Genomic DNA, 24,478 nt, shown 5'->3' on the forward strand with positions numbered 1-24,478 from the left:
AAATGTCATGAACTGGCAAAATGACATGATACTCCTCTCCTCTAAGGTCATTAAAAATAATTTAAACCCACCTAAAAACCCCAAAATTTATTGAATGTGCATTATTAAGCCTTTTGCTTCAGAAAATTTTTTATTCCTTTTTGCATCAGAGATCTGCAAAACAAACTTTATCTCTGGTAATACTTAACGTCTTAAACTTCAGCTTTTATCCTCAGGAGAAAACTCATCCTCAGGTAATTCCACTGCTTGATTGTTCAGTGTAGACAGAACATTTTCCAAGGCAAAAGTTTACAGAAATTTTACAGAAGATACCCCACCTTGTACTAATCTCATCCCTCTTTTTATCTTACCTTCCACTTTGAATAAATCATTGCTTGCAAATACTTTTCTGCTGACCTTTGCCACTTATCTTCATATAAAGTTTCAGGAAGTCCTGGACCATTTTAGACATTAACTTGCAAGTTTTTAGTTAAGAAATGTCCATTTCATCCTTCTAAATGGACCACCACTGTTGCCTGTCATCTCACCTCCCTATTTTAAAGACTATACTCCATCTATACTGAATCATACTTTTCCTCAGTTTGGCAACTCTTCAACAAGCTTCCAAAGCCTGAAGGAATCCCCCAGCACTGCAAACGTGGGGGCAGAAACTGACAATAACTTGGCACACACATAGGCTGAAAGGATATGCTTCTTCATGCTGGTCTTAACTTAGATACTTCTATCAGTCAAACAGAGAGGACGTAAGTAACAGAGAAATTCAACAACAAAAACTACCAGGGTTTTTTAAGTAAGACACTGTCATTACAAACCTTCAGATCTAATATTGATCCCAGTAAAAATTCTCAAAAGAACAGTCTGTTTCTATCACAAATAATCAAAGCACTTTCAAAAGAGGAAGACAACAGAGTTATGTTAGCACAATAATGCACCCTCTTTCCTTCAAGCAGTAGTCTTTTTATATTCTGAAAATTAGTTCTAGATCCTGTGAGCATTCTCCTTTCTTTTAAACTTCTAAATGATTATAGTTATATTCCATTCAGCTTCTTCCAAATTTTCCAGAATTTTTGAGTCAGTACTTGTAACACATTTCCAAGCACACCATCCATACTCTGCTAACAGCTCTGACATGGGAAGGGAGGCAGGAGGCATAAATCATAAGAAGCAGCACCAACCCAGACAGCACGAGATGCAGTGACGACACCTTGAAGCCTAAATTTACTGTCTTGGAGGCAGACACCTTCAACTATCTTGACTTTTAAGATCCAAAGCACTCTTTAGGGTCAAAGGTAGCCATTCCATATGGAGCACGTTCAGGTTCACCAACGAAAGAACTGAAGGAATTTTAGCCTCCCATTTGCTCAAAACTGTCCCTCTAATGCTTTGTAGTGGCTGTGGCTTAGAGCTGGCTGGCAGCCAAATTCTCACCCAGCTGCTTGCTCACTTTGCTTCCTAGTTTGTCCTCCCTTCTGTTGAAGACAAGGAACAAGAAAGCTCGTGGTTCAAGATAAAGACAGGGAAATCACTTTCCAATTACTGGTGGGGACAAAACAGATGCAGCGGAGGGAAATTAATTTACTACTAGTTAATGTGTATTTATTTATTTAATGACTGGGTTAACAGGAAGCAAAAAGACCAACATTAACAGAAAGAAAACACCCCTCCACCCCCTTTCCCAGGCTAAATTTGACTCCTTCACTGCAGATTCCAGTCCCCTGCCTTTGTTATTACCACAAGCAACACACAGTCCCCTGAGGGGACAAACATGGATGGGGAGGGTTACAGTCAGTACACAGCAGTTCCTCTCAGCTAACACTTCTTTCTTACACTTTTGCTCTACTCCAGAGTGGACTCTCAACAGGCCATTTTCTTTTGGAATATCCATCTGTTCCAGCATGGGGTCTTCCACAGGCTACAGCAGATAATCTGCTGTGTCACGGAGCACCTTCTCCTCCTCTCATCTTGGTGTTGCCTCTGATGTTCATCACCCTTTCTTTCCTCAAACCCCAGCCCCTTCTTGGCTTTTCCTGCCCTTTCCTGAATGTGCTTCCACAGGTGACACTGGCTTGGCTGGCAGGCTCAGCTGTGTCCTGCAATGGGTCCATTTTGAAGCCAAATCAATCTGGCATGGGGCAGACCTTGGTCTTGTCCCACAGAAGCCACCCTGCAGCTTCCACCTTGCCCACATTGTCATATGGTTTTACATATGTGATGTAATGATTCAGATAGGTGCATAACACCCTCTCTTGTTCCTCCCAGAAGTATTAAACAAGGCACATTCACATCCGTGGATACCTCAAATTTGAAGCAGATTCATTTACTTTTGCAGATATTTGCCCACTTATGCTACAATTTTTTGGGATCCCTGTCATCTCTGTACCTAATTTATACACCTGAGATAGTGCAGTTTGGTAGCAATGTGGACCACAGGCTCTTTAGTCCAGGCAAGACTAACCCAAAGTCACAAATTATGGAGGAAGTAAATTTTTTTGTTCTCATTTTAAGCAAGTGACAAGAACAACTTTCTTCCTTCTACTCTTGCATTTGTCAAAAATACACTTGAAGTGAACGGAGTCAATGTCACTAACCATCACACCTGACAAAAGACAGGATGCAACAATCCCACCAGAGAGCAGAGCCCTGCAGATGAACTCACTCTGCCCCGTATTTGCCTAGTTTCAGGAACTTATCACCTACTTCAGTAGGCCAGATGCACAAAAAAAAAAAAAAAAAATTAAATTGGTTTTAGTTGTATTTGAGTAAAAAAAAAACACATCAAGATTAATTTTTAATAACTGCTTTAAAAGTACTGAACAATGCTCAGCAGCTAAAGCTTTGAGGTCTTTAACTAGCTCAAATGTGTTCTCTGGACTTTGCCTTGCCCAGGTGACGCAAGTGACCCCCAAACTCCAAAACCACTTATTGTATCAGGAGTTCTGGGAAAGAAGCACTGAAACTCATTCTCCCAGCAAAAGGGTGACATTTGACACAGAAGTACAAATGTGAAAGCCAAAAAGCTTCTGTAACAAGCTAACTAATTTTTTTTTTCTTTCATGTTCAAAGAACCAGAAACTATCCAGTGACTGCCACGCACCACCTTCATAGGTAGCTCCAAATCAGGAATTTCTTTTAGCAAGCCCTGGGGAAGATGCATCATGAGCCAAATAATACACTGCATAATGCTCTCAGGCACAGGGCATTATTCTGAGGGTTGTCCTGTGCAGGGCCAGGGGTGAAAAATTATGATCCTTGTGCATCCCTTCCAGCTCAGGATAACCTGTGATTCTGTGAATCCTATGAATGCCAGTGAAGGGATTTTATACTTACAACTCCTCTACAGAAAAAAGATAAAAAAACCTTTCCCCAACCATGATACTTTTAAAAGTTGTTTCAAAATTACCATTTTCCACTTTCATTGAAGACAATGAAATCCAAAGAAGAAAGAAACAAGAATCAGGCACCATGTACATTTCACAGTAATAATATTGAGAAATCTACTGGATTATCATCACTTTGGTCATCATGATGTGTGTGAGAGTAAGGCCAGGTGTTATGCAGAGAACTATACTGAAAGCACTATGCAATACCTAAATAAGGTGGGCAAAGCAGCTCACATCCCTAGATCTGCCTATTTTTGCATTTTTGAAGGCAAAATACTTCTTCCCTATGCCTCTGTAATAATCTCTTATCTTCCTATCTTATTTTCACACCCAGTTTTGTAATCTAAGTTTTTCATTAAGGAAATAAATAACAAATCTCTCTCCTGAGAGGAGGGGGATGGGAGTAGGGCAAGCAGGAAATACATTGTGCAATTGATGAAAGGATGTTAAGGCATGGCTGAAGCAAATCAATATTGGGTGCCTTGCTTCAAAATTGCATGGAACAACGTATTACCTCTGTCCCTAAAGAGCAGCAATCATCCTTCAGTGCCACTGCTCACATTACATGTGATGTCTTTTCAATTATCTCAAAGGCCAGATTTACCACTCTCTATTCACAAGCCCATTAATAGCCACCTTGGGAATCACTGCAAGGCTGCAGACTACATATCACATGATGATCTCTCTGATAAAGGTTTTATTAACTGAGTCAACATGCCTTCTAATGTGTCAAAATACCTTTTTCCTAGACTGACAACAGAAAACCAGAGAACAACCCCTCTGCCTTCTAACCCAGCATTATCATTTAATATCAGCTGTCACTGAAAGCTGGAAAAAATAAGTTCTAGGAAAATAATTACATGTAATAAGTAATAACCTTATGATGAATACCACCACCCTGGGAGGGAATGGAAAGGCTTTGGTTGAGAACACACCCTTTACAGTGATCCCACCACTGCTGCAAAAGGATTTTAGAACAGATATGACTGGATGACATCTGTGTGCAGACACAGCTAGGTGTGCCTACACAGCCAATCAAGCTCAGAACCAAAGACACACTGGATGGTTTACAAAGACCCAACTTGGGTCTACAAGAAATTCTTTTTGGTACTGCAGCTGCCTGAATGAATCCTCCCAAACAGAGCTGAACATTCAGGTGTAAAAGCAGTGAAATCTGCCTGGAGCTGCAGCTTGTAGACGTGTACGTTTGAATTTACATTAGTCCTGGGGTATCTTCATGATGACCCATTATAATGCAGAGATGGCCCCGAAGAGCCTGGGGAGATTGGTGGGAATTTCCTGATACAAAACACAGGGAACACAATCCTCTGTAAATGCCACTGACAGGTAAACATCAAAAAACAGAGAGGAGCTGAAGGGCAACATTGGCACAAAACAGATGAACGTTAGACTGGCATGTATGAATACATACAGGCATTAAAATAAGTTAAAGTTTAAAATCTTAGGAAAAAAATTGATTTTAATCAGCATTTCAAGAGAAACAGCAAAACCAGAAGAGATGAGGTAGATCTGATACATCCAGAAAAGAGGATGCAATGGTACAGCTATGAGGGTAGGAGTGGACTTGCTAACCTAGAGGAAAAATCCTGGTCAGAATAAAAACTAATGAAGATTTTTAAATCTTTTTCAAGCAAAACAATTTCCTAACATGTAAAATAGCTGGAACAATATGCTCTTTTACCCACAGATTCCAGTCAAAATTGAGTTAATCTCCTTCGAAAAAAATTAAGGTAGTTAACAGCAACAATTGTATGAGAACTATAGTTTAATTAAGTTTTAAAGAAATATAAATGAGAAACCATAGCCTCCTCTCATCTGTGTTTCTGTGAAGGGAAGACAAGAATATGGTGCACAAGCAAAACAGTAAGAAGTAAATGACTGCATTAAAAGAAATAGAGATGTACATTCGAAGACTTACAAGTTCTTCAAACAATTAAAGCAAAAAGAAACTTTCTAGGCTCACAACTGGACAGAATCAGTACAATCAGATTTTAACACATTGCAGGAAAGTCCTTTCAGCGTAACAGAACAATGGACTAAATTCCTCTATTCAAACCTTCCCAAAACTGTTAGGGTGAAAAAGCAAGTCTCTGCAGAGATCCCTGAAATTATGGACGTTGCAGAGTATAAACTTACAGGCTTCAGTACATTATTACAACATCACAAAGAAAATCACACCCAAAGGGAACCCCTGCTTCTCCATGACAGTCTCCTAGTCCAGTAGCCTAAATATCTTCTGGCACATCCCATTTTTTTCCACATGTTGCCCAGCTCATTATACAATGCAAATCCAGTGGTTACTCCTGAAAGTGTGCATTAACCTTTCTGTCCTAGGGAAGATACTGTTACTTGATCTGCAATGCTGCAGCGTATGCTAAATTACAGCAAAAATATTCTAGCAAAAGATCACTATTCATGGAAGACCTTCCATGAAAGGATAACCTGATGATAACAAGACTGGAAGAACTGTTTAGCAGACACAAAGCAGACCCTTTGCCCTTAAAAAGGGAGAAATGCCTGCAAAGTTAGGGGATCTACTCCTATTGCTCATTTAGATAGCATATTAGAAACATGAACGTGGTTCCTTACAAAACTGATTAATCCCTCCATTTCTTTAAGGCTGAGCAGTATCATACTAAAAGGATTTAATGATTCAAAACCAGAAATCCTGTACATGGTACTGGATTTCAGATGAGATTTTCTAAAAATAATACAACAGAAGAGACATAAGATAGCAAAGGAAGCCTGAGTCAGTGTAAGATACTTTTCTTTCTCCTGCTTAATGACTGCTATTACCCACCTCCAAGAAACTGCACTCATAACATCAGCAATTGACAAGGATAAAGAATAACCTAAAACAAGGGCTGTGTGCTATGAAAGTAAATTTGGACAGCCAGAACTAGTAATAGACTTGATTATCAGGTACAGGTAAAAAATATGCTCAGCTGATGCTTTGCACTGTCCCAAATTACACCAGTTATATGAGGCAGTCTTCTTCTGTAGACTAGAAATTGTTTAAACAAAGCACCAAGAATTTTAATGTAGCAGAAAAAAAAGGTATGCCAAGATACTTAAGAGAATATTCACACTACATAAGCTTCACTTCAACTTGCTTTCAGACTGTTGAAGTCTTTACATCTCTTCATCCCACTACCCCACTTTTACATCAGGAGGTGGAAGAAGAAAATGCGTGTATCATGTATTTAACATAAAAGCCTTTCAAACCAGCAGGAATCCTTCAGTTCAATCATGCTTTATGTACTGAAAGGTTAACTAATGGGAGAGGCTTATTAGCACAAATAACACCACTCCTGCCTTGATCCCAACGACACACAAGCTAAGCAAGCTCAGGCTCCAGGCGCACTTAGAGAGGAAAAACAAGCAGCAACAAAAAGCCTCAATTTTCTCATTTCGTAAGCATATTTAAACTACCTTTTAAAGAGATACAGTGATGTATTGTGTTGATATAGTCATTCTAAAAGGACATGCAAAAATATGTTTTAGGAATAATAATAACTGTTGGAATAATGTTTTTGAATAGGAAACACTTTCTTGAAAACTTATGGTGAGAGAAACTCCCAAGGATTTGAATTCTAGACTTTCAACCAAATTCCAACTCATTTTCTCCTCAGAAATAGGAAAAGGCAAAATTGCCTTAATTTCCCATATAAAACTGTGCAGGACTAGTTTTTTCATGTTCTGTAGAACAGATGATTTTCATCTCGGTCAGCTGAATATCAATGCTCAGGTTATCTTTTCCCTGCATTGGGCTTTGAAATCCTATAAAATTCAAGTCATACCACAAACAATGTGTAATATTGCTTGGATTAGAACAAGTTCACATTTTGTTTTTCCTCATAATATGTTCCTGTTTAGGATGTTCTTTCCTAGAGGCTTAATAGAGAAACAATTAATTTTGATGTAGCTGATGTAGTATGAAACAGTTGTTAACCTCTGATGAGAAGGTTACATCAGATACCAAGTTGGGGTAAATTATACTGACAATTGCCCTTGTTTAATTGCTTTTGAGTAGTACTCAGTATGTCTAAATGTGTGGTGAATTATTATTGTACCCTGCTGCTACCCATTAACATGAGATCAAGAATTTTATTTTACTTTTTTGATGCAACCATAGAGAAGTGATAAAGGCTTTAATTGCAAACAGATTTAATTTAGAACCTATTAGTGCAATTTATCCAAGCATACAGAAGATGGGTTGGTCTGAACAAGCTCGTAAGTTTAAAGCTTCTCATAAAAGACAAAAATCCATATTGCCAATTGTTAGAATCTACAAATATGGAACATTTTAGTCTCTTTTGGAATGAGTACACTTACTTTTTTCAAGTCTTGGTTATTTCAAGTAAAGAACTTCACTGGAGATGGTATTATTTCTTTGACTCAGCCAGAAAAAAACCTTCACATTACTTCAATTCCTTTGTATTTACTATTTAAAAGAAAAATATTAAGCAGCAGAATAGAAATTTTCTAAGTATCAAAAAAATGTATCCCTAATATTTCTTTTTTTATTCACTCATTCAGAAGACTGTGACAAAATTTGAAAATCCCAATTATTAGTTCCGAAGTACTAAGAGAAAGTACTGCAAAACAGGAAAGGCAATTCATCTCAGGTTTTGTTGAAATTATGATATATTATAGAGCCCTAGATGACATATTCTGCCTAAACACTGAAGTCAAAAGAGAGAGTTAAATAAATATCAAGCAAACCACAGCATTTGTTTGTACAGCGTACAAGAACAAGCAATAGCATAATATTTATTGCCATATAGGATGTTTGGATAGATAGTGTGTGGTACTCTGAGATTTGATTGTTTAATGTCTAATTCAGAGAACCACAACGAATGCTAAGAAAAAACGGATAAAATAAGCAAGTTTCAAGCTCCAGAATGTATTTTAAACAGAGGCTGCATATTTAGGGAGGACTCTTTCTTGTGAGCTCTCCCATTTGCTTCTCATTAGGAGCAATGTTTTTATTTCTGTACTTAGACTGAAATACTAGTGTCTGACTTTGCCAGATGTACAGACAAGACTAAAAGTGGCAGATGTGTATGCTGAAAAAATGCTGTCCACTATACCAGACCACTCTGATCTTTGTAGATGCTTCTGTCACTCAGTAAAGCTCTTTTAAGCTTAGTAAGTTGTTATATCTTTTATAGAAGTATACCTTTTAAGTTATAATATTTAGTTGCCCTTATCTTTAAGACAGGTTTCAGAAAGTTACCAAAATGTAACTTCCCACTGAGTGTCCTCCATCTCCTCCAATTCTAAATTTTCACTCTCTGTTGTCCAGCTGAATTCAACAGCTTTGAGAGCCAAACTCCCCAAATTATTTTCAGATTGGTGACTCCATTGAAGCTAACTTATGGTCTAATAAACAATTTTATTATTCATGCCAACACTGCCCTCCCAACTCTTTCTTCCATATCTCCTATCAGTTTCACAGTGTTCAATGACATAAATCTCATGGCCTCCCACCAGAGACTCCTGCCCAAGAGCTAAGAGATAACAACAAATGGACAACTCCTATGCACAAAATGAACTAGTTAAAATACATTAAAATTGGATTATTAATCACCTTCCAAAAATAAGAAAAGAAGTACCAATAACACATTTTAAAGCTGGATTGAAAACTGAAAGTCTGTTTCCTGTCTTCAAATTAGTTTTCCTTTACTAATTCTTGTGTGCTCTAGGGAATGATAAATGCAGCATGCACAAACACATGGGACTTCAGAGACCAAAAGAGTTTAGGAAAGGACAGGAAAAGACTGAGAGCATTTTGGGACAAGATCATTGTGTATTTAAATAGAATGCTTCCATAAAAAAAAAAAGTCAGGCTCTTTGGCAGTTTTGCACCAGCTGGCAAAACAGCCAGGGACTCGCTTATCTTGGATTTGAGACTCATTCAGATAGAGCCTCTCTCAGCCAAAATAACAACCCTAAAATCATATGTATTTGCTATGGGGATTTTTTATTCTTTAAACCTGATGTAATGGGCAAGCAGCTATATTATAGGCCATTTTTTTGCACAGATGATCTGTATGTGGTAGCCTATAATATATTCACTATTTTCAAAGTACATGGTCAAGAACAGAGGTCCTCTTCCAGGCCATGACTATGCATGACAGCTCAACCCTGCCTACTGACTAAACACCCCCAAACTGCTCATTCACTTACTCCTCCCCAACAAGGATGCAGAGAAAATCAGAGAAGCAAAACTAAGAGAACTTGTGGATGGAGATAAAGACTGTTCAATAAGTGAAGTAAAACAATACTGCTTCCCATTTACAGGTAGATGGTGAGCCACTTCCTGGTAAGCAGGGCCTCAACATGCACAACTTACTTGGAAAGACATTTGCCATAAACCATCAGCATCCCCTCTCTTATCCTTCCTTTCCCTGCATTTTTTGGCCAGGCATGTCATTTTATGGTATGGAATGTCACTACGGCCAATTTTGGTTAGCTGTTCCAGCTGTGCTTCCTTCCAAATTCCAGAGCACTGATGGCATATTCACTGACTTCTGAATTAAGCCTTGTCTTTTAACTCACAAATTAGCTTTTAGGGTTAGGGATGGTAATTTTACCATCTCTAATTCTTGTGATAAAGACATGGAGTGCCATTAAGATGCCAGCCTCAGCTGGAGATGACTATCATCCTAAGGAGAAAAGAAGATGCAACTTAAAACTTGCATTTAATAGCACAATTACAGAAAGGACATAAACACTTGTGATGTGGTCTGTAAGACACTCAGAACCTATCTGTCACGCAACAGCTCAACACTTGTTGTAGTCTCCCAAGTAATTCCTTGCTGCTTGGGAACACCCCAATTGTTATGGTGCCAGCGCTTTATCTGGGCTACAAAGCTAAGCAGAAACCTGCTCCACTGTAGAAAGGGGAGGTTGGACACTTCTTAAGTTGCTGCAGTATATATACATATATATCACATCCTAAATGAGGATCTTCCTGCCAATCCAAATTACCTTAAGTAGAATGCAACCTAGGTCAAGTGAAAGGTACCTGTAGCCCTGGTTTAATGCCTGAGATGTTTTGGTGAATGTGAGTGAAGAGGTTTGCCTTTGTGTCACCCAACCTAAGTCAAGTGAAAGGTACCTGTAGCCCTGGTTTCATCCTGAGATGTTTTGGTGAATGTGAGTGAAGAGGTTTGCCTTTGTGCCACCAACCAAATTGGTCAGACCAGAGGGACATCAAGAAGAAGTCCCTCCCAGGAAAAGGAATGACTAAAAAAGTTACAGTTACAAAAACACATCTCTTGTTTACAGAAAATTCCCCGGGAAAAAAATTTCAGAAAACCAAAACACCTCAGGCAAGAAACCATGGCTACTAATTAAACAGTTAGTCTGAACTTCAAGAATTGACAAATAACAGTAACAAATGTTTATAAAAGATACATACGATGATGTGAAGGAGAGACTCCAGTGCACCTTCATACACTAACATTAAATCGAAACAGTTCTTCCAGTCCCTCATTTTTCATCTTGCCTACAAGGTTAGCAGTCATGGTTTCAAGCCTTCGAGCACATGTTAATTCCCAGGTGGTAGCTATTAAAGACAATATAATCAGAAGTCTCTGCCAGAGAACTTACTCCTAGCAGAAAGATACATTCATAGAGTTTTTATATGTTAATAATCACAGGAGACCCGCAGAGCACTACCTCAGGATGGTTGCTAGATTTGTCTTGGTAAGAAATGTCTGTAGACAGTTTGTTCTTTTAAACCTTCTAAGAATCTAGACAATATAATCTTTTGCTTGAAAGCTCATCCTAATTCACTCCCCTTACCAGCAAGCAATCTAGTCACTCTCAGTCACTAGTTGTTCACTTCCTCAGCTAAATGCGTTATACAAGATGTTGTCTCCTGCACTTAGCCATTTTATAAATAATTTCTTGCTTCAACAAAAAAAGCGTTTGTCTCATTTCATTTTTTGCTGATCCACTGGCTGCTTCACTATAAAACATCATTGACTGAATACGTGTTCTACACCAATCTGTAGGGGCTCATAATTTTTATAAACTAAGTTAGGAGAAATGTACACAGTTCTTAGCTGTTTCATGAAGGAAATGAGGAACAATGGGTATTATACACTTTGGAACTGATAACTGCTTAACCACTCCTGGTATTCTCCAAGAACTATATCAAACTCAAAGACTTGCTCTACACTGCTTGAAATCCTGGAAAGGCAAGAGTAAAAACACTGTTCTAAATAGACAACAATGTAAACACATTCAATATATGGTAGATAAAATTATTTATATTCACAAAAATTAAACTTGAACGAACTTAGGATTCTATACAAGAATTAAAAAAAATGGTCTACCATGGTGCATCACCATAAAAGAAAATGGTAACTTTTACATCAGTATAGGCAGCTAAAAAAAAAGGCAAAACAAAAGACAGAACACTGAAGTGCAGTACTCACTTTTTTCATGGTCTACAGCCCCTGCTGACATACTGCCTGCATAACAATGCAGTTTAGTCTTAAGGAAACCCTGTTCTTTCTACTTTCTAGGGTATAGAAATGTAACCCTGTTAAATGCTCAGTCTGTATTCAGCCAAAGAAAGGCTGAAAATTTTGCATCAAAGATATTTGGTTTTAGAAAAGTAAAACACAGACAGTTACAAAAGGTCTTGGTCTCATGGAAAGTTTCCATGCAATTTGCTAAGAGATCCTAAATGGTCTTGAATTTTAAGTTTCATTTCAAGATGCACCTTTAACTTCAGATTCCATTTTTTTCCAAAATAATCCCAGCTACAAGCTCACTTCTATTTCTCTGAACCATAAACCAGAAATAAAGTCTTACAGACATTCAAGAAGTCAATAACACTTTAGAAGTTCCTCTTGAACTTTCCTATTGCATGTCACAGCGTGAGTCTCAGACCACATTCTTTATTTGAACAGTTAGGTGGAATCAGTGATATATATGATGAACAGTAATACCATAGCCAGAAGAGCACAGCAGTGTGCCTTTGCTACTCATGAATGACTGGCAAATCCTCCTAATCCATCCTGATCACAAAAGAACAAGAGAAATTAAAGCTGAACTAGTTCTATATTTACTGCTAGTGAACAGCTTCAGGGATAAAATTGGCCAAACTACACAGGATGCATTCAACGGAACTTTTAGCAATAACACCAACCACAATAAGTAGATTTTATTTAAATATCTGAAATAATGTGAAACTAGCACCATGCCATACAGAGTAGTTTAAAAAAAAAAAAATACAGGAAAGAAGCTGAAAAAATTTCATTATTTTCTTTTCCAAACCTGATTGGAAAGAGAAAGCAATGATATTTTTTTTTTTTCCAAATGAATGTGCAGGCAATGAGTACTAGGACATTGTTTCTGGTTGTATCAGAACCACCCTGCAATATACCCAGTGCTTCAACATGATTCTGAATATGGCAAATTCCAGCAGCAGATTAAAGCCCTTCGTCATTCACATTAGGTCTGTTTTGGCCCCTGGCATTCCTTCCTGTTTACTTATATCTTTAAGGTTCCATGAAATGTCAACATATTCCCAGCTCATTCAAAATTTGCAAATGGCCCATTTTCCCCTTCTACTATGAATTAACACATAATACATTGCAAATAATCTGAACATCAAGTAACGTGACCAGCCTCTACCTCTAGTAAACCTCTTGGCTATTTGCCAGATGAAAACAAAGCAAACAGACACTTCTCCGTCCAAAGGATCACATAAAAAAACAAACTGCAAGTGTTCCCAGTCCTAGTGTTCTCATTTTCTCAAGTAATTAAATGATCCTAAAACAGTCTTCATTCAAGTTCTCACAAAAGTCTATTTTTTTTTCTTGCAAAGCTATGCTGTGCTAACATCAAATTCTTATTCTTTTGAATTATCCTGCTTAAACAAGCATCATCTATATCAGCTTGAGGATCTGGTCAGTTCTCACTTAACTTTCTTTGTGAGGAAGAAAGCAATCCATCATTCCCGTTTATTCTTTGCCTTCCAAGAATAGTTATACTTCACCATAAATTCAGCTGTATTCAGGACTGTGCATACGAATCAGTAGATTACCACTGATGCAAAATGTTTCTTCACTTTTTGAATAAATCCTACTATTGAATCACATAAGGCTTTTGAGTTTTGTTTGCTTTCTCCCTCCTCAATTACTTTTGGCATCAAGATTTAATTTTCTGCACATCCCATTCAGCAACTCCACAAAACCCTAAAGAGCTGCTATAGACAGTTCAATCTGATGAAAACTGAAGACACAGAAAGTACAGAATATGACACACGGTATTTTAGAGCAACACTCTCCTTCAAACACATACCCAGTTAAGAGAAACCCAGATCTGGGAGAGACATGGGCCTGTGTGTACTCACTATGTGCAGCTGCAGGAAATCCCCAAGCCCAGGGGCACTGTCAATCCGGACAAGAATGCCGTCCTTCACCGTTGTGCTGAAGCCCACAGCAAGGCGGTCTGTCCTCGTGCTGGGTCTGTCATTAGCTGGCCAGGTGTACAGGATGAGACCTCCACTCTTCCCAAATATATATGTGGCACCAGCTACAAGACACAAGGCCAAAGAAAAACGTATTAGTTACTTATTTGTGTCTGGTGGTAGTACTATGAGGAAAAATTTAAGCAAGCAGATGTTTTCATTAGTTAGAGGGGTGAAATCAGGGTGTCCTGCTGGCCAGGCCTGATGAAGTACATCATTAGTTCCTCAATAAAGACAAGCAGCATTTAAGACAAAGATAAGCTTATCAAAAATTATCAAGACGGCTTATCGAGAATGAATGATTTCATCTAATACCCCAGACAAGGCTGGATAGGACATCACTGTTGAGGGGGAGAAAAAACCACAAGCCATTCCTGTTTCAAAAGCAGGGGATTCAAATGGAAATACTTAACATTTCTCCTTGAGGTTGGACTTGCCTTCAGCTAAAGACAATTTACACATAGTAGGAGACTATACTTTTCTCCAGACTTCATCAGATTTTTTGATATCTAGTCCACATATTTCCAGCACCATTTGTCTTGTCACTACTGAGCCCAGGAAATTGTTCATTGCCCTTGTTTTTAAGGACAACACCAAACCTCTCCCATGCTGAACACTGTCCTCCCACATTCATGAGGGCCATCTGAGCTGAGGAAGGCAGACACGCAAGTGAGAAATTATTGTTGGAGACCAGGAAGCTGAGAAGCAAAAGCATTCGGAGTTCACATTCTGACTTGTACTCAACAGTCTGAGTTAGGATCAAGATTTTATAACTCAGCAGTTATAAAAGCAGCCCCTGAGCTTCTTGAAAAAGCTAAAATTCCTCTCCTGTCCAAATTTACAGGCAGGCCAGGAACAACACTCCTCCATGTTTCAGCCACTTACTGCACCTCATTTTTCTGAGCACTATTACAATGGTTACACAATACTAAGCAAAAAGAACCAGCTTCTGTTACTGCAACAAGGATAAAACATATGTAGAAAGTACAAGCAATTACTGGGTACATTTGCTAATCTGAGTGAAACTACAATGGAGTATTTTTTTTATTTTTTTGCACCATACCAATCGGCAACATGTACCATGCAACCCTGTACAGAGTAAAAGTAGATACAGAGACAGGTAAGATAGATAATGGTAATTTCTACACTTGCCTACAAAGCTGCAGCTTCACTAAGGCTCTCTATGCCCTGAATTCCAAATAAATGCTACATATTAGTAGAAATAATTGATACACTTCTCCCTTGCTAAAGAGGTTTCCTCTACACATCTCAGAACACATTACCAAAACAGACATCAAAAACTCAGCCATACAGGAATGAAATTATTTGTGAACAGCTGACTCAATGACAGAGTGAAAATGAATCATGTTTCCTTCTTTCCTTCCAGGCCTGTGCACATCCAACAGAACATGCCCTCAGTAAATTCAGACAAATGTGTCCAAAATCAGGGTTATATAGGAAATTTCAGTCATAAGTCTGAATTACCAAAAGAGCACATTCTGGAACTGTGCACACACACTATTTCAGTTTGAGAAAGAATAATTTTACAGACGCAGTCTCCTCATTCAGCTTTAAACTCCAGACAGAAGGTGTATGGCTATTTTAAGATGTGTAGAAAGAGGTTTTGTTTGTCTGTTTGTTTAAACACATCCCCAGATCTATCTGCAACCTTATGGTAAGATGGCTGGAGATGACCAGGTAGTGAATTATCTATATCTTCTCCCCATGCTCAGGTATAACAACAGCCTCCCTAAAACTACACTACAAATACACTCCTTCAGTGTATCAGTTTGTTCTATAACTTCTGCGTGCATTTGCACTACAGACTAAAACTAGGCACAGCAATGTTGTAAGCAAAACTAGGTTTACTCGTTGTTTTTGGCTTCACAAATTAAAACTCACCTTCCAAAATTACTCTTGCTTGAATTTCAAGTTCTCCTCCTTTTCTTTGTACTAGCTATCAGGCCTTTCAGCTGCAAAGACAAGCTTGGAAGTGAGTTCTTCACTCTTTATGAAGATGGATTACTTTTTTTGCCTCTCTAAGAGTCATTTGGCTGCAGGTAGACCATGTCAGTCCTCCAATGAGAGGCAATTAGAGCCAATTACGTCCTCGCAGGTCTTTCATGAGACTTAACTACTTAAACAGCTTATTTTCTCCTCACAGAGCATAGATTTTGCTTCTAAGCCTAACCTGATAATGTTTAGGACTTTGGTACTCTGGTGCCAAGGTTCCTAAGGTAAGGATCAGAAACACTAAGGAACAACACAGTATAAATGTGCCTCTGTTGGGTCTTATTCCAATGTTCTCTGAGATGGCTTTACATAATGCTTCATGAAGACACACAGTACTCTGGTTCAGTTGTGAATGTCAACTCAGTTCTGGAGTTCACCTGGTCCACAGGCTCTCCAACTTAACCTTAAACGTGTCAGGGGTTTATTGTGATTGATTTCACAGTCATATATTCTGAGTTCTTGAAAGAAAGATAATTGAGATGCAACAACCAGAGCAGTACTAACCCAAACAAACATGTAAGCAGAGGTTCCTTATTTTCCAGGTCAGAAAATATCTGCATAATGAGAGATGGGCCACTTACTTTATCTGTGTGTAGCTGAATGTACAAATATTTGTTGGATACTTCAATGCCCCTTGCCTTCACCAACTTTTGAGGACAAACAGGATATCCATTAACATTTTTGGAAAGATGCATATTATGTGCCAGTATAATTTTTCCCCAAATTATGAACAAAATAGTAATTCCAGTCTGAAAACATAAGGTGCACCAACTTCAAAAGACTTTTTGCAAAGTGAGTGGAAGTTTTTTATATTGCATTCTGCTTAGTCTAGTAGTTCAGATGAGTCTCTTAGGGTATTTCATATGCTGGTGTAAAGGTCTTAACAAGTTTATTATTAATCATAACCTTCTGCTATTTAACAAGAAGCTATCAATTCAACTGCAAGAAAATTCATTATGATGGCATTTTGCTCTTCTTTCTTGGCAGGAAACTGAAATTTAGGTGATTTTCAAGAAGAAATGTTGTCAAAGGATGAAATCAGCAACACATTGTTCATGACCGCAGGTTATGTGAGCAAATCAAGAGCCATTTCACATCAGGAAAGAAACCTTGGTAACACCTGTAATTAGCAGTCCTTTAATCATCAGGCCTCTCAAAGTATAACTAAATAATGGAGACCTGATAGTTTATACAGACATCCAAAATATCCAGCAAAATCTCAATAAGAAAATGTAGAACTTTTCCTAAATTTACGTAAAGAAAATATAATGGTGACCCTTATCTTACTGTACCTGGTCTAGGCAGTTCATTTACTATTCCCATCACCAGAAAAGGCATGTAAAAAGAATGCAGGTTAAATTCCTGGCATGAAAGCAAGTGAGAAGAGGTCAGGGATGCATCTGCAGAAACTAAGTAAGGACACAAAATCTGCTGCTACAGGAAGCATCATAATTTGATCATGTAGTAAAAAAGCAGTTCCAAAACCATGGTACACAGAGAGCTATTCTGCCCTCGCAACTGGAGATGAACAAAGCAACAAGGAAGAGCTGCTAAGACCAATTTCTGCTCCAACTCTAATAACATAGATTCAAAGTTTTGCCAGAAATCCAATCAGACTGATTTGATCACTGCCCCCAAAATTAAGCTTCTTGGCCATATGTTTGCTGCTTAAGGTAGACTCCATATTTGACCATTCTGTTTCCAGTCACAGAAACAACTGTAGGGCAGCTCCTCAGGTCTTTACTTGGCCAGATTGTTCAGCATCGTATGTATTTATGCTTGCTACACTGGACAAAAACCAATCCATGCTTTGGCCACCAGCTCTAAGGGGTAGCAAACAACACATACTGCACCAACCAGAAAAGAGAACCACAACTTTCAAATGATATCTATTTATTACTCCCCAAAAGTTTATGACATCTCAATGTAAACAATAAAACATCAGTTGAAACATGTACACTGCCAAAAGAATGCACATTGGCTGAGTAAGAAATGAAGCTTCTGATAGTTGTTTTTTAATACTTAACTCATTCTGGCCACATCAAATAGACTACACACATGTCTACACAACTCCAAATTTCCATGAAATTAATTCCTTAAGAGTAAAAAGAGTGGAAGAATGACAAAAGGATACTTTGAGGACAGTCCAAGAAAGGAAAGTGTCCATACACATTAACAACAATAATGATGAAAATAGGTAAAGTTTTCACCTAGCTTTGCAATATACTCCCAAAGAGCATAGATGATTTAGCTGACTCTTCACTACTTGAAATCACTTCAACTGGGTCAATTCTAGGCATGCTGAAACATCTATATTACCCAGAGATGACCTAACAGGTGTTTTGAATTGCCAGCTTCTGCTGTTATTCCTGTGGGTCTTGTCCACTAAATGCACTCCCTGCATTCAGCACAAAACAGCTTCTTTGCATCACGGTTGTATTAGATACATGATAGCATTTCCAGCCACCATTATGAAACAAATTAAGAACAGAGAATAAAAAAAAAACACCAAGAGAGAACTGCCCCCTTCCTTCTGCCCTTTCATATTTACCAAGACATCAGTCTTGACAACAGCTATTCCTCCTTCAGAAGTTATAAGCTGTCACCTTTTTTCCCTCGATCCTAGACTTCAATTGCACTGTTATCCTAATCCCTCTTTTACTCCTCATCTTCCTATACCACTATACATCAAACCACATAAAAAAAGTAATTAGACAAAAAAATAATCATATCTCAGGAACCAAAACCAAGCTAGACATCAACACATCTCCTGCCTTCACCAATGAATATACATCAATGTTCTTATAATAAGAACAATGTTCTTATTGCAATATCTGAATATTCCAGGGACATCTTGTGAGCTACTGTCCTTCAATCATACACATCAAGAAATGGAAGTCTCATAAAAACTGAGTATCATCAATCAGGATGAAAACTCTTACTCCACCTAAAGATCTTCTCTGGCACTTGGACATCTCTGTGACTCAGTTATTGCGTTTTCCACACCCTGAGTTTAAAAGGTCTATAGATAAAAACACCTGCTTGATATATATAAAAAAAAAAAAGGAGATGAGGGTTAAAAAGTCATCTTCTGGCTCATTCAACCATTCCATCACAGAATCCTTCCTGGGAGAAAGAAAGACAGACCTAATACTTTCTGTGACAATTGCTGAAACATTTTTTTATTTATTGAGAACTTTAAATTGCCTAAGAATAAAAAGAATAAAGAAAACTTAAATCCCTGGAAAATGCAAACCTTCCAGTGTAATCAAAAAAAAAAAAAGAGCACAAGCTTTTGTGCTTAGAGTTCTCATGAACTAGATCTTCTTCCTTTCAGAATGCTCACTCTTCCCTTGACAAACCCTCTGAGACTGAAATTGAACACTGTATTCATCTCAAAAAGCAGGCATTGTTTGACATGAAACTGAAATTCCTTTCTCACTTCAAAACATGAAGGAGCTCCTTCTATTCAAAAAGGAGGAGGAGCTATAAAAGCTGCAAGACTAACACAAAACAGAAGCAGCAATTCAGATCACGCCTGCTTTCTGTGTTTGTCTTTTTTAATGATAGCAAATTAATACGAGTCACTTTCCTCCCAGTATGTGTGCATCAGCCAACAATTGGATCAGACAGTATGTTACTTCTTATTAGTTACACTGCATTAAAAAGACTAGAAGAGCAAAATAAGGAGAGCAAGGGAGTGTTCCTAGAACTACTACAAGGTCCAAGATAATTAATGTCTGAAATATGGATTTCTCTAAATCTGGGATACCAGGAAGATTGAGGTTTTTTCCAAATATGAATTTGCCAAGGGGCATGTTGGGGATGTTTATCATCTCAGAAGGAATTTAGTGATTAGCTCCTGATAAAACAGATGCAAGATAACCATAGCCACACCAGCTCAAACATAAAAGACTACAACACCGAAAATATTTCAGTAACACCTTAATTTCCATTATAACATGATTGGTCAGACAAGGATCACTGTCATGTCTTCAGCATTGATCTTAAGTGGAGACCCAAGGAAAACTGAGTAGAACAATCCTATTTCCTTTACGTATGCACTCAGACCATGAGTCTTTTCATCAATTAACTCAGCCTCATGTGGTTTGCTTATACAGTAATCCCAAAGAGATCTATTTTTCAAGTATTTATCCAATCTCTCTTGGAATACATTTAAAAGTTTTGCATTCACCATAATGCCTTCCAAACCCTTTGCAATGACTCACACAAATCTGCCATTGATGTAGCAAGTTAAACATTAGCCAGCTGTGGGCCCTATCTGCACAGGCTGCCTACAGCATTATGCACTCTATTAACAGGACCTGAGGCTGTTAGTAGATGAAGTGATTATTCCCCTTTACTCAGTGGTTGTTAAACTGCATCTAGAATAAAGCATCTGATTTTGGATTGACAAACTGGAGCACGTTCAGTGAAGTGCCACAAAGGCAGTTGGGTGGATAAAGTGCCTGCCTTGTGAGGAAATGCCAGCAGATTGGGGCTTTATCAGTTTGGAGATGACACAGCTTCAAGGGGACCTAAGGGCAGTCTCACAGCACCTGCAAGGTTATGGAAAAGCCAAAGGTTGGCTCTTCACCGTGGTGCACAGCTAAAGAACAGGATGCAATTGCCATACATCAAAGTGAGAGAATTGGACTCTGCAGCAAGGAAAGAGCTTTCTCCACACAAGGACAGACACGCAAACAGGTTGCCCAAGGAGATATTATAACCTCTGTGTGTGGAGGTTTTCAAGATATGACTACATAAAACCCCAAGCAACCTGATCTGACCTCACAGCTGACCTTGCTCCAAGCAGGGGTTTGGACTTAAGATTTCCTGGTGTCACTTTCAGTCTGAGTGAACAAGGATCATCTTTTTGTGTGAAGAATCATCTTTTTCATATTTGCTCTTGCTAAATAGATTACATGCTCCCTAGTTTTCATTCTGTAAGGCACAGTAATCTGTCTCTCTATCTATCCTCTCAGTGTCAACTTGGCTTTGCAGACTCATACCATACCACCACCCTCAATCCTTAAGTGATTTCTTTCAGTAAAGAGACCAGTTGTGTTATCAAATTCAGCCCCCATAGCTTTACACAGCTAGATGACAATTATCAATCTAGAAGGTCCATAAGGACAATTCCTCCATGTCTTTTTATTTTTAAGAGGGTTTTTTTTTTCTACGCATTACAGAGTAAGAAAAACATTTTCCAAAAAATCCCCAAACTCCCAATGGTACTGATAAAAAAATAGGAAACAAAAGAAGAGACAAATGAAACCACAAACACAACTGAAATAAGAAATTCACTGGGTAGAAGTGCCTGGAAAATTGTGGCCCTTGCAGAATAGCGGGATATGTTTACTAGGGTCAAGTTATCCACCATTTACAAAGAGACTCCACTACTTCATTATGTGCAACTGTGACTAAATTCAGTACAGGTAGATGGAACCATTTCTTAGTTGCATTCTGCTGCCAAAGAGGAGGTAGCATCAGGATGCAATTTCTTATTTCTTGGTATTTCCTGATTAAAAAGCACACAGAGAGGATGTCCTTTGAGAAGCCTTACAGGCAGCATGCCAGAGGAGCTGAATACAGAGACTGGTGTCAGCAAGGAGAATCACAGCAGGATTCATAGCTCACCTGGGGCTTGGAGGAGGAATGTTAGTTCAGCACAGTTTTACAGAATCTGAATGGTTACAAAATGGCCTAGATACCTCTCAAGATGGATGAAGGCCAAAATGCTGTTATTGATCTCAGCCCAGTCAACGCTTCTCTAGAGAATCTCTTTCTAGTGTTTATCCTTAGCAATACTTTATTTATTCTATTAAAACAAACTCTCACAAAAAAGACGAAAGCAACACAAAAAATCCAAGCAAACAAAAACCCAAAACAATGAAAACCAACCAACCAAAAAAAAATTCCCCAAAACCCAAACAAAAAAACCCACACCGAAACCAAAGCACAATCAAAACAAAGCTGCAAAGACAATTTCTGTTTTCTCAGCTTCATTTAGTCACTTTAGGTTTAAGTAGCATAACATCTTGCCTGATGTCTGAGTCCACAAGGTTTCGCTTGTTTTAACTGTAGGCAAACCTTCACTCTTCCTTACAGACTTACTCACACTTCCTTAATCATAGAAATCAAAACAGAAAATACAGTTTAAATTTACTGTCTTCATTGTCATAACCGTAAGAGACCAAACACAAATTTTCAGTCTGGGCAGCTAAAAAATGTTGGGCCAGAAATATCAGCTACTGGGTATTCATTAGAGCTTCAGGAGGCAAGAGTTGTACCAAATCTAATATGCTAAATTAACAGCAGAGCCTGGAAAAAGAAGCAAGTTTTTAGGTATCTAACTTTTTTCTGGCTATTAACATTTTAACGGTACGCTTTTGAAATAAACTTCTTGAACTATCACCAGATGCCATGATTTGGTCTCATCTGAGCCGTCTCAGAGCTTGACTCCTTAAAATTATGCAATCCAGCTTTTAAGAAGATACCAGTCTATATCACCAGACTAGAGCTAGTCCAAAGTAACACTTCAGATGAAAAAAGTCTGCAGTATAGATCTCAGGTTCTTGGTACTAAATTTCATTCTAAAATCCAACTCTCATGCTGGTTGTTTCTGTAGACATAGCCCATGACTGAATGGAGCCCATTCTGATATATCAAGGAAAGAAAATCAGAGTTCTGAGCTTTTTTGACCTCACCTCAAATATGACATTGTCCCTCACAACTATTGGAACGTCAATGATGAGAAGAAAAGCATTTATGGACGCTCTCCATTCCCAAGGCTCTCTAACCTTCCCCAAGGTTACACAGTGGGAATGTAAAAACAAAAAGTATCCAGAGCTAGTACTAGGGCACACAAAATATTCCGTAAATGCAGCTTTTCTTGCTATTATGTCTTCTGGCCACCACAAAAGGACGTCCACCACTAGGAGAGATGGACATAAGTGAACTTGATACAGGAAATCTGTTAAAAGTACCATGCCAGAGTAAAAGACAAGTGTAATGGTTGTTTAATCATTCTCACCATGAAGTGCCAATTCTTTAGTGTCTTATGACATTCATGAATGATGCAGAGGGCTGGCATGATGAATGCAGAGCAATTCCAACTGACAGATACTTTCAGAGAATTTATATCCTTCCCACACTCCCAGGACAAAAGGGCTCTTGAGCTGAGTTATCATTGTTCCATGAGAGAATTTACAGTCTTGCCAGCAACTCCTTTTACCTTACTCTATAAAGCATTTATTTTGATATACTGATTGTGATCATTCAAGAACAACTGTATCTGGAAAAAGTCAGCATGGGAGCGAAAAAGCAGAGTGGTTTTGAATAACTTGCTCACCTTGACCTGGGACTGAATTCCCCTCAGCCAGTTTGCTTTGTCTTTGGTATCAGTTCTTGACTGGCACTCTCTGCCATCCCACTGTATTACATTACATTTGTAGCATCACTCAAGGGAGACATGCAATCTCCCACGCCTGGCCACCCATCCTCCACGCCAAACGGTGAAGTTCAGCCTCAAAAGCCATCCCTCATAGTCCCTTATTATCATTTCACTAGAAAGCACCTCAGCATCACAGTTTCCACATCACCCCAGAGTGCCCTACACCTTACAGTTACACACAGCAACAGCTCCTGCCATGAGATTGAGTGGCAAAGGAGCACCTGGACCTCATCCAGAAGGGCAGGGTGATGCACACAGTACCACAATCTCAACAGTATTTAGAGACCAAGATATTCCCACTGCCAGGATGAACACATCAGCATCAGATGTGTATGGCATGAGGCAGTTTAGGAAATGCAAAGAAAGCTCCTCGCCTGTGGCAGAGGCTACCAGTAACTTTTGTGAGTTGATATTCAGCCACTCTCTGCAAGTTCTTTCATCACTTCTGTATTCTGAGAAATTCTGCAGTTACAATCTTGACTAAAATACATCATCACCGAAGAGGCCCTGAGTCTGTGGCCTTCAGCTGCACAAAGCAATAGCATGTGTCACCCAAGTGAGGATAATGAAAGGTCTGTGGGCTGATCACATCGATCTAATGACAGCAGTGATTTCCCTACACCTCATTGTGAAAGCTTTAGGTGACTTCAGGCAAAGAAGCAATAAGTTTCTATGAATATTACAAATAATATCCATAATATCATTATAGAGAAGGATATTATCTCTTCTTACCCATCTAAAATTATGCTTTAATGCCACATTTTTGCACCTTTATACAGTATTTGATCTTAAATGCCCTGAAATGTCCTGTTCTTATGGGGGGCCTACACAAAATAATAGGAGAAATTTAACCTGCTTGCCTTTGAGATTAATCAATCATTATATTAGAGGATAATGCACCACATCAGAACATAATGTTAAGGCAGATCAGTGACAGGTGCTACCAAATGCCTATCCAGACATGTAGAAAGGATCTTCTAGAACTAGAGGATCCTAGATTCTAGAAGGATTCTAGAACTAAAGGATCTTCTAGTGAGAAAACTACATGGTATTTAATGGGTATGGTTAAGAAGCTGTAGAAAGATAAGTTAAATTAAAAAGACTAAAGAA

At 38.5% G+C, this 24,478-nt stretch overlaps 1 protein-coding gene across 3 annotated transcripts in view; it reads right to left on the bottom strand.

Annotated features, from left to right (window-relative positions):
* The window catches only part of LOC136362966 (neurexin-3-beta), a 351,965-nt gene that overhangs the window by 231,550 nt on the left and 95,937 nt on the right, over positions 1 to 24,478 (bottom strand). For all 3 annotated transcript variants that reach the window (XM_066321974.1, XM_066321975.1, XM_066321973.1), the window contains exon 2: positions 13,783 to 13,964. In XM_066321974.1, coding sequence (XP_066178071.1) covers positions 13,783 to 13,964 — 182 coding nt within the window. The remainder of the gene's footprint in view (positions 1 to 13,782; positions 13,965 to 24,478) is intronic.

The sequence above is a fragment of the Sylvia atricapilla genome, chromosome 6 (genome assembly GCF_009819655.1).
Source record: "Sylvia atricapilla isolate bSylAtr1 chromosome 6, bSylAtr1.pri, whole genome shotgun sequence".
Classification (NCBI taxonomy): domain Eukaryota; kingdom Metazoa; phylum Chordata; class Aves; order Passeriformes; family Sylviidae; genus Sylvia; species Sylvia atricapilla.